Source organism: Odocoileus virginianus, chromosome 20 (assembly GCF_023699985.2).
Source record: "Odocoileus virginianus isolate 20LAN1187 ecotype Illinois chromosome 20, Ovbor_1.2, whole genome shotgun sequence".
In the NCBI taxonomy this organism is placed as follows: Eukaryota; Metazoa; Chordata; class Mammalia; order Artiodactyla; family Cervidae; genus Odocoileus; species Odocoileus virginianus.
Genome location: NC_069693.1, coordinates 56221874 through 56237203, shown reverse-complemented (window position 1 = coordinate 56237203; position 15330 = coordinate 56221874). Strand labels below are relative to the sequence as shown.

The 15330-nt window shown below is 39.6% G+C and overlaps 1 protein-coding gene across 2 annotated transcripts in view; it reads left to right on the top strand.

Annotated features, from left to right (window-relative positions):
* Nucleotides 1-392: 392 nt before the first annotated feature.
* Nucleotides 393-15330, top strand: part of CNTNAP4 (contactin associated protein family member 4) — a 271612-nt gene continuing 256674 nt past the window's right edge. Inside the window, exon 1 of one of the 2 annotated variants that reach the window (XM_070451515.1) lies at nucleotides 393-1061. In XM_070451515.1, the coding sequence (XP_070307616.1) occupies nucleotides 977-1061 (85 nt within the window). In that variant the 5' untranslated portion in view covers nucleotides 393-976. The remainder of the gene's footprint in view (nucleotides 1062-15330) is intronic. The other variant, XM_070451514.1, reaches the window with a different exon arrangement.

The following is a 15330-nucleotide window of genomic DNA, read 5'->3' as shown; positions in this document are numbered from 1 at the left end:
TGGGAATTGTTATTAAAGAATTTGATTGTAGCATGCCACTGTGTATTCACAGCCTGATGCATTCATCAAAATAGATCTAGCCAAAGCATTCAGTTTGTGGATTTGTACTCCTGATGCACTAAAATAAGAAATGTTAATTTCTTGTAGACTATTACTAGATGATTTAAAATATGTGCCAAACAGGAATGTCTGTTTCCTTGTGAGGCAATTCCATAATAAAAATACTGGCACCATAGCTGAAGAGGAGAATTTTATATAAACAGAGGAAAAACAATAGCAAGTATTTTCCCCAAGGACAGTTTTAGCTACAATTTAGCAATGCTGCTTAGTTACTTCTGTCTCATTTTATGCTTTTGTTTTGAAACAAAACGCAATTTTACCTGGATGCACTCCCGGATAATCAGGAATTAGCTCAGTACGTTGACTGGCTTTGCTGAAGGCGAGACCTCCAGAAAATCAGGAGGCTCCACCGCCTCGCCCCGCCCCCCACTGACATCTCCAGAGGGGAGAAAAGGGTTAAGGATTATTGAAGACTAGAAGAGACGGGGAGGGAGCCCCAAGGAGGCCCGGGAGCAGCAGGCCGCGCCTCCAGGTCCAGCTTTCATCCGCGGCGCAGCGCGCAGCGGAGCTCCGGGCGCCGCTGCGAATTCGGAGGAGGGACGCGGCTGCCAATTTCTGGGACCACGGCTGCGAGGGGTGGGCGTGGCCTCGGCAGTGTGGATGCTTGTTAGAAAAGATGCTGGGCGCTTTGCAGTGAGCGGTCAGGGCTGTGGTGTGTGTGTTGTGTGTGTGCGTGTGTGTGTGTGTGTGAGTGAGTGAGAGAGAGGGGTGCTGTTCAGAGAGAGAGAGGAGGAGGGAGGCTGAGCGACCCGGAGGTGCTGAAGACCCAGACGGAGCTGGGCGAGGGACTGAGAACAGCGCTGGAGCGGGCGGAGAGCCGCTCAAGATCTTCTGGGGGAGCCCAGTCAATGTGAACATGGGGTCTGTCACCGGAGCTGTCCTCAAGACGCTACTTCTGCTGTCTACTCCAAACTGGAACAGGGTTTTAGCTGGGAATTCCTGTAAGTATACATACATGATTTAAAACTTGCAGGGGGCCTCTCTGCAAAACTTTAATTCTGTTCTTTTTTTTTTTTATGATTATTATTTGCAACTCGGACTGCTGCAAAGCGTGCTGCTATAAAGGAAGCATCATTTAAAAAATCTTGCGAATATGACTGGGTTTACACATGTCATTCCTCTGGCTCCGGTCAGAATATGCCAAGTATCATTTCTCGTTTTTTTTTTTTTTTTGGTCTGTGAACAGAATCTTATCCTCTGGTATTTGTGTATTCGTTGAGAAAGCTCAAGTTCTAGTAAAGCATTAAATTAGCATCTGAACCAGGGAATAGCCTGTGAATGTTTCTTTCTTCATTTCTGCCCTTTTTTAGATTTACTGAATTTTACTGGAATTATGTGTAGCAGGAAAACAACTGGCAGACTTTACATGATGCTGCATTAGCTTAGATTTCTGAAGTTTGCGATTTGGCAGACCAATAGCTGGCTGCGTCTTTAAAATGATGCCAGGATAATAACTGAAATGTACTGCAGAATTCAGGGGCAGAACTGGTAGAGGTGAGCCTTAATACTTGGGGTTGTGTCCTCAGTGTACAAGAATGAGACTTCAGCATTGCTGAAAGAGAGCACCTGAGCCCTGCATTTTGCTTAAAGAAAATACATTCAGGTGATTTTTCAGAAGTACTATCCTTGAATTTTTAGCTTCATAAATTTGTGATTGAATATTCTGATTCTGAGTTAATGATATGAGGGAGGATTTATTTAAGACCTTATTTCTAATGTAGGTATCATCCAAAATAATTTGGCAGAGATCTCTCCAACCAGTTTTTATTAAAGAGAAGAAAAGTTTTAAAAGTTATATTTGGCCCAAAATCTCTAAATGGGAGAATTGCCCCCTTCTTGATGAATAATCAACAGGCTCAGCAAATACGACTTTTTCTTTCTTGTACTTCAGAGGAAAAGCTTATCTGCTGGTAAGGCCTGTTCAAGAGTTTGTGTCGCTATTGTTCACCCAGCTTTAGGTTTGGGGACACAAATAAGCCAGTAACCAGACATTTGCTTGGGCACATCCCCTGAGTGCACTGAAACACTCTGATGTGGGAAGAACATTAGAAATGACCTTACTGGCACAAGTCAAATGGTCATTTACACGGAATGGCCACTGTGATTTCATGCTTCCATTCACTATTAACTCATTTAATGGTGTGGTGTATCTATCACTCTGAAGGAAGAGAACTTCACTCGGATGCTGCACTGTGTTTCAGCCTCTGTTTTCATTTATGGGTGTAAGAATGCCATGAGTCAATAAAATGTGCATGTTTTCACCTAGTCAAAATCTGGGGATGCTCTAAAAGTACCATTTGCAACAAACAATAATCACACAGACCCACTTGCACACACACAGAGAAAGTTTTGTAGAAAAGGCGTAAGTAATACATCGTCCAGCTGCTGAAGTTCAGTAAAAAAGGAAGCACTAGAGGTCACTCTTACAATGGAAAGCACATCATTTGAAGTGTTCTTCCCTTAAGAAAAGCAGAGCTGAAGTCTGGCCTAGAAGCAGTCTTGTCTTTCCAATACACTGCCTGTTTGAGTTTATAATCAATTAATGTAACTGATTGGGCTACTTGTTTACATTTGTTTGCTTTCTTGAAGTCCAATAAAAGGCAGGTCGACATCCAGTAGCTTTCTTTGTGATGTATCTTCTTCAAAGGAAAGATGAGCTGCTGAGAAGATCTGAGGAGAGCAGAATGTTTGTGGGTGCTTACCTCTGGTTGGGCTTATTTTTCAGGAAGTCGTTTAATGCTCTTTTACACATTTGATAAACTTAAAGAACCTATAGGTTCTTAAATTCTTAGGGACATTTAAATATTAAAGTTGGAATTCTTGGTTACCAATATATTTTGAGAGTTGGCTGTTCTTGAAGTGTCATAAATACAGTTAAAATGACTTCAGATAATTAAAGGTGCAGTTAGCAATTTCTTGTTACTATCACATTGATAATACGATTTGTTGCAGTAGATATAAAAGAAAAACTCCTTTCCCAATTTCATTTGGTATTTTGGTGTGTGAAGGAAGCAAGGTCTATATATTACCAAGTCATGGTGCTTCATATGTTGTATCTTTTCTGGAGGAACAAGTCTATATGTTTACCAGAAAGGTTGAAATTCAGTGTATGGACAGGTGACCATCAACCAGCATGCCAGCATGAGTATTTTTAAAGTATTATAACTCCAATAATTCTTTTGGACAAGACTTTTATGTTAAAACATGAATCAATCTTGAACACCAATATTAAATTCAGAGAGAACTGAATGGAAATAAAGAAAATTAAAGGTCAGTCTCTTAGGTGAATACAAAGACATTGAACAGCTGATTCCCCAGTAAGCAAGTCTGCTGTTCATTACATCGGTGCAAACTGCCTAAGGTTGCCAGTGTGAATGTTTACACAGGACAGGACTGTCTACACCAGGGACAGCTCAGAGATGAGGCAACTTTAATTTGAATGTTAGTTGATGTAATTAATCAGGGTGACTTTACATTAGAAGGATTCTGTGCAAACACGCACAGATATTCATGTGTATGTATTTGTGAGTGTGTGAACATATGTTTATATAAAGATGGACCCACGTGCTTCCACATCTTTGACGGCTTGCTACTCCTCTTCTAACTGAAGATGAAATATGTTGAACTGACCACCTTCTTTGCCTACTGGCACCGTGCTTGATGTTTCAGAAGTGCTGAACCAGCCGCAGGTCTTTCCTCCTTGATCTGGTCAAGGTGTTTGTTATTGTATTGAAGGGCTCCTTCCATGAAAGTTTAGAGACAGGCTCTTCTAGAAGGGCTTGCGCTTTGATAAGTTACACAGGCTGTTATTGGTTTCCTCACTTGCTACTAAGACACGTGTACTGAGAAGGGCGTCATCTGTTTTTAAATTGCTCTCATGAACCCTGTTTTCCTCTGAGCATTAGACATTGTTGAGGGAGGGGTTGATGCGGTAGAAGAACAGGTGTTAGTCGTAAGGCAAGTTAAGAGTTTTGCTTTTCACTCCTGCACATCAGGTGATGGAAGCTCTCTGGCTTCAGATACACTGAGAATTTTAATGCTTACCAAGCAGCTTATGAATGACATAATTAGAGGTTAAGTTCTTGCTGTGTTCTTTCTTTTCACTATTTGTAATAAAGGCTGTATATCTGATATCTACCCTGAAAGAAGCACTAAAGAGTATGTTAAAATTAACAATAGATGAAGATAATGACCCAAGTAGATGATCACTTCTGAGGGCTATGGGACATCACCTAATTGCTACTGGTCAGATTCTCAAATTGCTCAAATTCAGCCTTGTACTTTTTTCTAGAAGCTTCCTTCTTTTCCTCCACCCAAATTTTTTTCCATAGCAAAAAATAACCAGACTACAACAATAGTAAAGTACTGATAAAATAGAATTATATGAGGCAATACATATATAGTTGGCCTCAGGATATAAAGGTGAGCCTGAACTTTGACTCACTTTTCTAACAGCAGTACTCTATTTGCTTTCATCAATTTGGTACATTCCCCCTCCCTGATTGCATGCATCCCAAATCATTTCTGAGTAGAGCAGCCTCCAGCTGTGGAGATAATACGGCTCACAGCCAATAGGTGATCGAACACATGACTTCCATATGATACCTAGTGCTTACCCTAAGTATTTACAAAGCATTTTCATGTCTTCTAAAATTAATTTCAGAATCTATATCATATATAAACAATTCTTTATGTAAGCCAATCTCTGTATCAAGATTGAATTAATTTACCTTGAAAACAATAGGACTGTGTAGTATCACTTGTAAGATAATGTAATACTTAGTTCAGAGGTTGGTAAAATACAGCCCATGGGCCAAGTCTTGCCCACTGCCTGTTTTGTGTCATATTTTGTGAATTAAGAGTGGGTTTTTACATTTTTAAATATTTGAAAAAAAATTAACTGAAGGATTATTTGTGGCATAAGAGAATCATATTAAATTCAAATTTTAGTTGTTCTCATTAGTAGACCTGTATGGCAAAAATTTATACTTATTATTATATTTAAAATTTTATCAATAAAATCATTTTAAAATTGATTTCCCTCTTGTCATATAAAAACCTGCATAATATTGTCTATTCTCTAGCTCTTTATAGAAAAAGTTCACTGACCTTTGACCTTTGATTTAAAGAATACACAATACAATATAGTGATGTGACCTGGATAGTGGGTCAAGTACTATTTTAATTGATAAAATTAAAATGTAGTCTTAATTATTTAACATACAAATACATTCCTGAAGAATTAAAGTGTGGAATGTAATGATACAATTGCCAGGAGCTATAACAGAAAAGGGCTTCCCTGGTGGCTCAGTCAGTGAAGAATCCGCCTGCAGTGCAGGAGACCTGGGTTCTATCCCTGGTTTGGGAAGATCCCCTGGAGGAGGGCATGGCAACCCACCCCAGTATTCTTCCCTGGAGAATCCCATGGACAGAGGAGCCTGGCGGGCTACAGTTCATGAGGTCGCAGACTTGGCACGACTGAGCAACTCAACACACACATAACAGAAAACGCCTTCATTAGCATCTTCTTGACATATGTCTTTTTAAATCCTTTATTCTTCAGAAATCTTGTTAGTTCCATGGGTATGAATTATCTATAACTATTTGCAAAGTTTCAGCAGTTTTGGCTGCTAAAGAGTCACTTTCAATGTCAAGTAATCCCATTAGTATAAGATGCTCAATAAAGTGTATAAGTAATTGCATCTTAGATATTTTGAATGAAAATTCTATTGTTATTTTATACTTTCATGAGTATAAAATATTACACTCCATAATTATCAGGAACTTGCATTTGAAATCACTGATTGTATGAAGTAAATCATCTTAGGGGAAGAGTGTTCTTGTCCTTATGACTTTAACAGTAGCTTCCTAAAAATTATGAAATTGGCAAACTTTCTATAATAAATTGAAAAGTAGAGTTTCATTTAAGCACTGCCCACTGAGAATTTATAATAATTAAGCAGGTGCCTTTCACCTACTCATGCCAAGATAATTAATTTTTATATGAATGCCTTATCTATTTGGAATTGTATTTAATTTTTCTTTTCAAATACTGATGAGTGGCCTCATTTTATTTACCTCATACTGTTTACTATGGTGTCTTTTAGAAGTTTGAATTAAAAAATAATAGAGAGTATTGTATTTAAAAAATTATTTTCCTTGAAATTTCATTGTGGCATTTTCCCCAAAATAAATGGCTATATGTTAATTTATTTTTCATAAAACTGTTTATAATGGTCCAATGCTAGTGAAGATTTCTGTCTTATCAAAAGACCAATTTCCAGATCATGTCAGCCTAGGACAGTCTCATAGAACTTCCTTAATGAGACTTACTCTGGACATTGACAAGAGTGATGGGTGGATTCGTGACTCTTCATGGTAAATAGATAAAAAAGGATAATGACAGTCATATTATATGATTCTGAACTTTTTTTGCAATAGAGTATCAGTCTTGCTTTGCAAACACCTCTTTTTTCACAATCTGACACTATATTTAGAATCCGAATCCCTTTTACCTTAGATAGGTCATTTTAGGGCCTTAATGTTGTCAACTTATGAATCATATGACTGATTAGTCAGGTTACTTAAGAAGTCCTTCTCTGTCCTTTAAAAAAGTATTTTCCTTCCCTCCATTGTGACTTTTAAGTCTCCATAATGACCTCGCTCCTGAAAACAGTATGAAAAATAAGAATTTATCCAACATTGTTACTTAAATCTCAGATATGTGTATTCAGGTTGGTAGGTGAATGTTTCTGGTGAAATATTAATATTAAAGAATACAGATTTAGATTTTTTTCAGTGGCCTGGTGTTTCCATTCTTGCTTTTAGCTTAATTATTTTTTCATTTTTATTAATTCAGAAATCTTGGCCTCAGTAGCATTTCATATTTTTCTAGAATTATTGCAGTTTTTCAAGCTAACTAGTATGATAAGGAAGGATGAACCTGTCATAGAATATGTGCTTAAAATAGGAAGGTTTCATGGATTAACCATAATCATGAGGTGAACTGAGCTGTGTTCTTGGTGATGGAGGGGTGAATCCTCATAGGATATTTGGATCATTATTTTAATGGGTATTTCAGTTGGGAACTTTCAGAAATACTCTTTAACAAACAGATCTTTAAAAGCATGTCTTGAACTGATTCAAATGAATTCTTTTTAATGGCTGAGTAATATTCCATAGTGTATATGTACCACAGCTTCCTTATCCATTTGTCTGCTGATGGGCATCTAGGTTGTTTCCATGTCCTGGCTATTATAAACAGTGCTGTGATGAACATTGGGGTGCACGTGTCTCTTTCAGATCTGGTTTCCTCGGTGTGTATGCTCAGGAGTGGGATTGCTGGGTCATATGGTAGTTCTATTTCCAGTTTTTTAAGGAATCTTCACACTGTTCTCCATAGAAACTGGAGCCCATTATACAGAGTGAAGTAAGCCAGAAAGATAAGAGACCAATACAGTATACTAATGCATATATATGGAATTTTAAAAGATGGTAATGATAACCCTATATGCAAAACAGAAAAAGAGACACAGATGTACAGAACAGACTTTTAGACTCTGTGGGAGAAGGCGAGGGTGGGATGTTCAGAGAGAATAGCATTGAAACAAGTATACTATCAAGGGTGAAACAGACCAGCCCAGGTGGATGCATGAGACAAGTGCTCAGGGCTGGTGCACTGGGAAGACCCAGAGGGATGGGATGGAGAGGGAAGCGGGAAGGGGGATCGGGAAGGGGAACACATGTAAATCCATGGCTGATTCATGCCAATGTATGGCAAAAACCACTACAATATTGTAAAGTAATTAGCCTCCAACTAATAAAAATAACTGGGGAAAAAAAAAAAAGCATGTCTTGAATTGTAGCATCAAATGCTAAGGTCAGTTTGATTTTGGCCCCTTTAAAAAGAAGACTCTCAGAAAAAGAAATAAATGCCCCCAAATAAATGCAAGCAAAAGATTATGGAGCTTCAGAAGGATGAAAAGTCCTTAAACTCATCAAAAAGCCTCAATTAACTGAATCTACTTAAATGAATAAATCACCCACAATATTAATATCATAATTTGAAATCTTTGAGTTTTTTCTTTTTTTTTTGAAAGTTCAAAATTTCTTGAGAAATAATAGGTAGTTTACCCATAAGGCTAAGTTACAATAAATGCATTTCTAAATAACCTAGATGTCATTGACATTGGATTATCTTTTTAATTACTTTTGGAGGGAAACTGATGTCTGAGATTTCAACATTTAGATTTCTTCTGTGAATTCTAAGGCTGTTGTTGTCTGGTTGTGTGCTTCAGTTAGGCACAATTCATTCAATTATGAATCCATGTGTTTATTTATTTGACTTCTAGAACTATCATTTGCTGTTTACTATCTGGGAATTTACACCTTCCATGGTGCTGATCACCCTGGAATCTCTGTGACTCTGTGTTGGTAAACACCATTATCAGATATACTACTGCACAAGTAGAGATACTTTTGCTTGCCAGTTGACTTTCAAAGGATTAAGTTTTTGCTAGTATGTTGTTTTGGGCATTCATATACATGGTACCAGAAACTACAGTTATTACTTAATGGTAAAGAATTCACAAGCAAAATGCATTACAAATTGTCATTACTTCAGTTCTTCGGAGTTAAGTTGGCATTTGGAAGAGGAAGAGTATGTGCTTCATTTTTTTTTTTCTCCCAGTGCATTTTTGTCATGGTTCACGGAAAAGTGTATTCTGGTCATAAAATCGGAGAAATAGCATAACAGGAGGTAAAAATGAGCCTGTTTATGTTACAGTTAATGAGTCATTCCAGTGTAATAATTGGAAAAGTGAGTGAAGCCTGAAAACATTTGACATTTTAAGTAGTTTAAAATTAGTAACTATAAAATTTTTTATGCCATAAGTATTTAATAGAGCAGTGAAGAAATTTACCTCTAAGATTTTTAAATCACAAAGGGAAAAAAGGGTGTAATATGTATCAGTTGGCCTACAGCTCTAATTACATTTTTTTTTATTAAGTACCTCTTATTACTTGGCAGTGCTCTAGATTAAGATGTTATATGCTTCTGAATTGTAAAAGACATATTTGTTTCTGTAACCAATTTTTTCCCCCCTCACTGGCAATTATGGTACTTACAAATGAGGCCACAGGTTGATATTAGCTTAGAAACAGCATGTGAATATATAAATTTAACTGCTTCCCTAAATTACATTTACTGTATAGTTTTAAGACAAACTACAACCTGTAATTTCATTTACTTGAGACTTAACTCTGAAGTTTTAACCTATAGAGAGGTATTTTTGGAATGTCCGTTGAAGGGCATGGATAAACTCTCCTAGGAATTGGTTGCAGGCCTTGGAATTAGTAAACGGTTGGTCGGAGCAGGCGATTGGCCCTGCGGCCCACGGCTAAGAGCCCCACAGCTTCCTGTTAATGTGAACCGGTTACTTTTGTGTTTCAGAACCCAAGGAGGGAGTTTTGAGAAAATTTGGGAAAGTTCAACTTATCTCTGGACTAATAGCTTTGTTCTAAAAGACTGAATATGTATTTTAATTTGTTTTACTGATTGAATTTTTTATTTACTCTTCCCGGCTGCGGCGGGGCCTCGTTGCCCGCTGGCATTCTTCTCCAGTTGCAGCCGCTCCCTCGGTGCGGTGCGCAGGCCCTCAGCGCGGCGGCGCGCTCTGAGGCGTGGGCTCCAGAGCGCAGGCGCGGAAGCTCCGGCGCTCCGGCGTGTTGCTGAGGCGTGTGGGTTCTTCCCGGGCCGGGGATCACACATGTGTCCCCCTGCATCGGCAAGTGGGTTCTTTACCACCGAGCCGCCAGAGAAACCCCGATTATGTATTTAGATCTGGAAGACTAGTGTTTGGTTTTGAAAGATAGTGATATGTGTTTGTCTTTTAAGATACGTCCATCAGTAGATAAACAGAAGGAAGCAGCTAAATGCAAAATGGTCTGTGAGGGAAATTAATTGCTGAGATGAAGCTGTGTGTGTGTGTGTCTGTGTGTGTGTGTGCACGTGCGTGTGCACCGATGTTGGAAGGTATTGTGGGTGGGGATTGGGAAACAGGCCATGTTGACAGAGAAATGGAAAACCTTCCCCTAGATGGCACATTTTCAATTAACTATTGTTGGGATATATAATAAGATTTTTATTTTATTGCTCCCACACAGAATAATCTCCCATATAGTTTAAAAACAGTATGTGGGATTAAAAAACTAGCAGGAGGTCTTCTTGTGTCCGATTTAAACTTATCCCAGGCAGAGGGACAGTGTTGCCCTTCTGTGACCCCAAAGTGCTTTATTTTCTAGGAAATGCCATGAAGACCTTAGGGTCTCCAGTACTTAACTTCCAGTCAGTCTCAGGGTGCCAGTCTTTATGAATATGGCAACGAAGGCAAAAAATGGCAGGAGAGATTTTGACTTAAAAATCACTAGATAAATTGAAACATAATTTAACTCTTAAAGACAATGTGGTAAACGGATAGGGCGTTCTAAACAAACTTTGCATTTTTCACATCATTCACTTTTATCTTTCAATTTTGGCTGACTTTAAACAAAAAGAATCTTATCTCCAAGGCAGAAAGCTGCATGAATGCTTAGTGATTCTCATAGTTAAGGATTTATAATACATATTTACTTTTGCCATGTTTTAGATGTTTAGGACTTAATTAAAAGAGCATTGCTAAAATAAAAGCAATTCTATCTAAAGTGGTGGTGAGGGAATTTTGTGCAAGGTTATAAAGCTGCTCAATTAGGCTCTTTTGTTTATTGTGTGTATGATGTTTGAACTGTTGTACTTTAAACATGGAGCCTGTATTGTAATCCTCTTAAGCAAACGTCATGTGCCTCTAAAATGTCATAATACAACTACTTAAGTATCGTAAGATGTGTGTGTGCTAAGTCGCTTCAGTCGTGTCCAACTCTTTGCAACCCTTTGGACAGTAGCCTGCCATGCTCCTCTGTCCATGGGAATCTCCAAGCTAGAATACTAGAGTGGGTTGCCATGTCCTTCTCCAGGGGCTTTTCCTGACCCAGGGGTCAAACCCACATCTTTTGTTTCCTTCATTGGCAGGTGGGTTCTTTACCACGAGTGCCGCTGTGTAGTCCTTCCTAAAACACACAAAAAGAAAGTTTGGAGAAAGCCCTAAGATATATTTAAGAAAGCAAAGAGCAAACACTATAGATAACATGTTTTCTTAACTTCATAGAAACCTATAGGATCAAATCACAAAGTGGAATATGATAAAATAAAATAGTTCATAGTCAAATGTCCGCTAGAGAAATGGAAAAAGGAAGCTATCAAAAATATGATGTAGAATTTCGGGTACTAAGAATAAAGTTATGATCGCAATAATTTGTTATGCTTGATGCATAAAACTGAGTCATCCGCTGGTGTGGCCTTGTACGTGATTGTGTTCATGTCTTAGAAACCTTGCCTTCTCTTTCTGTCTCTCTCTCCCTTGCTTTATATATACATGTATGTGTGTGTATGTATATATAAATGACAACATTAAGTAGTTCAGCATGAAGAGTGTATGCAGTATCATTAATCACTGAGACCGTCTCTCGAGAAGATGCCGGCAGGGCCTGCTTGTTCTCAGTTAGCAGAATCGAGCCTCCCTGCTCACTTTGCTGGGTATGAGGGACTCTGGCTGTGGCATCTGCCATCGTTACGATTGCCAGGGCTGATCTGGCCGACAGGACTGGCAAGGCGGCTGTCCCCTTCCTTCCACACTACTTCCTATGACTCATGCAGTATTTTTAAATACTCATGCATATATCCTATTTTTAGGTAAGTCTGCCATAAAAATGCATTGATGTTTTCAGTCAGTATTTTAAGGCTCTTATCAGAAAAGAAACCAAGTCTTGTCTCATAGCTGTATTTCATTGTTGGGTGTTTTCAGTTGTTCCAGCTTATTAGGGTAGCAGACAAATACCTTCCTCCTCTGAATCTGCTCATCTTTCCCCTTTTGTCTGTCTTGACTGCTTTCTCTCCCTCCCAGTCCTGCCCCCCCAGCCCAAGTGTCCTCCAGCCTAGGGGTCTCCAACCTCTGGGGTCTGTGCCTGATGCTCTGAGGTGGAGCTGATGTGGTAATAGAAATAAAGCGCACAGTCAATGTGCTTGAATCATCCTGAAACCATATACCCCAACCCCAGTCTGTGGAAAAATTGTCTCCCGTGAAACTGGTCCCTGGTGACAGAAAGGCTGGGGACCACTGCTCTAGCCTCTGTGACCTGGTCTTTCCAGCTGCTGTTCCCTTTGCCTGGTTGCCTTCAATCACTTCTCTAAATCCTCCTGGAAAACGTCTACTGAAACCTAGCCTCACCTCCCTCCTCTGTGGAGTCTTCCATGATCAAATCACCTCACCTCTCTCCATCCTCCTAACAGAAATTCAGTAGAAACGTGAGTGTTCATTCACCTATTCCTGATCATAGAGTATCAAATCTGATTTTTTTTTTTAAAGAAAATACATCTCTCTCTCTTTCTCTCTGCTTCTTTTGGCAAATGTCATCTGATAGGCCACTCTGTCTATCAATTTTGATTGAGAATGTTCAGTGGACAGGTGAACAAAAAATACATCATAAATATAAAATTGTATCAACGTCTTCCCCTTTCCAGGCCATCATGTTGCCCCTTCATCTCTGTAGCAACTCCCAGGTCATCACCTTCAATTTGGGAAGTCGTACTGCAAAGTTCTTGCCACATTTCGGGTAGAAATGTTCAACTCCTTTATTAATCCTACACTTCAATTCCTTTATTTTGTGTTTTCTCATTCGAAGATTTTTCTCTTTTATGGAAGGTAGAAGAAAAATAAAATCAATTTTCTTTTTTCATCATTAACGTTTATTAATAAAGACATACCTGTAGTTTCTTTGCTTTTCTTTTCCTATAAATATATACAAAGCGTCTTTCATTGCCTTTATTTTGACAAGCATGAACGGGTTCTGAACTTGTGTTTTCCTCTTTTAATTCCACATATTAAAAAAAATTTTTCTTGTAAAACATTGTCACTTTTTAAAGATTACTCGCATGTTTCTTCCCCTTTGTGGAATTCATTTGGGACTTTCATTTGTAATTCATAACTTTCCACACATGTTGACATAGATTATCATTAATATTGAAAAATAATCCTTTTGCATTGGGCCCTGTGGACTCTGTGATGGTGGAGTGTACCTCACAGGCCTGGGAGGCAAATATTATCACTATTAGACAAACTAAGAAATTGAAATTTAGGAGGTATTTCCAAAGTCACTGAGTAAGAAAGGATAGAGCTGGGGCTTGAACCCAACTTTAATGATGCCAGATCCATTGCTCTTTGAGCATCTTCTCCATGAGCCTTTGAAATCACCTCTCTTGAGTATTAGAACTCACACTTGTCTGTTCTCAGCGTCCCCTCCCTGGTGTGATAAGCCATAAGGTAATGTGCTGGTGTCTTTCAAGGATTCTGTCACTTGCATTTTATCAACAAGCTCTTCCTTACTATTTGGAGTAAAGTATAAAACATTACCCAGTGAGAATGTAAGTGTAAATTTTCTCCTCTGAATTACATCAACAACCCCCTACCCTTGCTCTCTGATACCCAAGCACCTATCCATTCTGTTTAAATTCCTTCTTTGAGTCAGTAGTTCCAGGAACAAGTTCTAAGGGGCTTGAGCAGTGCAAATCAGAAAGGAAAACCAGATCCTTTCTGCAGGATGGCAGTGCTACCCGATTGAGGCGATCTGAGATTTTGTTTTCTCTTCAGTCACAGTTTTATTTACATATGCACACATTATAATACTTTCCTAATGCTCTCAAAATGCTACTAATAAAAATGAAGATATTGCAATACTACTGCTGGACAAAAATGTCAGCACTGTGGATGTGTGAAAATAGTTTCTTTGTCCTTCAGAATCAGTGAACAGGGTATGGCTCCAAGTAGTAATCAACCTAGGACAGGAAAAAGATATGGTGGCCTGTGAATTAGATCCTCATTGTTCATCACTGGCACCAGATCAATGAAGGAATTTTCAGAGTCCTTGGTACCTTTCCTGGGTCTCTCCCCTGAAGTTAGGTAATGTTATATATGTGTGCCTTCAGGGTTAAAACCAGACAAGATAGGATTCTGCAGAATACACACAGACTACTGGGGAGCTGCTGAGAGGAACCAGGCCACTTCCGAGACCCAGACTGGAACGGTGCCTCTGTTTCTGTCTGCACATGGGGCCTCCGCTTCAGTGGGCTCCGTGAGCAAAATGGTGCCTTTGGTCCCTGTCTGCTGGGTAAACTGCTGGAGGTTGATGTGCCACAGCGCTTCCGTCACCAATTCCAGCTCTTGTTCTTTGTTCTGTTATCGTTTGGTGTCTTGTCCAAGAGATCTTTCCACAGCTTTAGTAATGTTGTCCAGCCTCACACTCTGCTGGCCAAACTCGGCTCCTTCCCCGTGTTCAGGGGTATGCTCCCTCAGGGTGCTGTTTTAGTTTGCTAGGGTTGTCATGACAAGACACCGGCTCAACAACAGAAATTTATATTCTCCAAGCTCTCGCGGCTGGAAATGAAAGATCAAGGTGCCAGCTGGGTTGGTGCCTCGTGACAGCTCGTTTCTGGGCTTGTAGGTGGCCACATTTTCACTATGTCCTCACATGGCCTTCCTTCTGTGACCGGTCAGAGAGAGAGCGAGAGAGCTCTGGTGTGTCTCTCCTCTTCTTGTAAGACCACCAGTCCTAGCCCGTTAGGATCCCACCCTCGTGATTTCATTTAACCTGAAGTACCTCCTGAAAGGCCCTACCTCCAAATACAGTCACATGGGGGGTTCAGGCTTCAGGGTATGCATTTTTAGGGGAGGGACATAATTCAGTCCATAATAAGTGTTTAAATGGCAACCCACACCAGTACTCTTGCATGGAAAAGCCTGTGGATAGAGGAGCCTGGTGGGCTACAGCCCATGGGGTGGCAAAGAGTCGGACATGACTGAGCGACTTCACTTTCACTTTTATTTCAACTGCCTGCAGAAAGTGTATCTTCTTTTGGTATCTGAGAGATATATTGCTCTGACCTGTTGAAACCCATCAAGTGAGTGAAGTCATCCTGTAGTGTTTTTTTTTAAGTTGTCTTCCAATTGAGCCCACCTCAGTGGCGTTGCTGGGACCACACGCAGTGCACTCGGCCCCTGGCTCCCACGGCTGGTTGTCACAGAAGCTGCCTCTCCTGACCATTGTCTCCTTCCTTCCATCCAA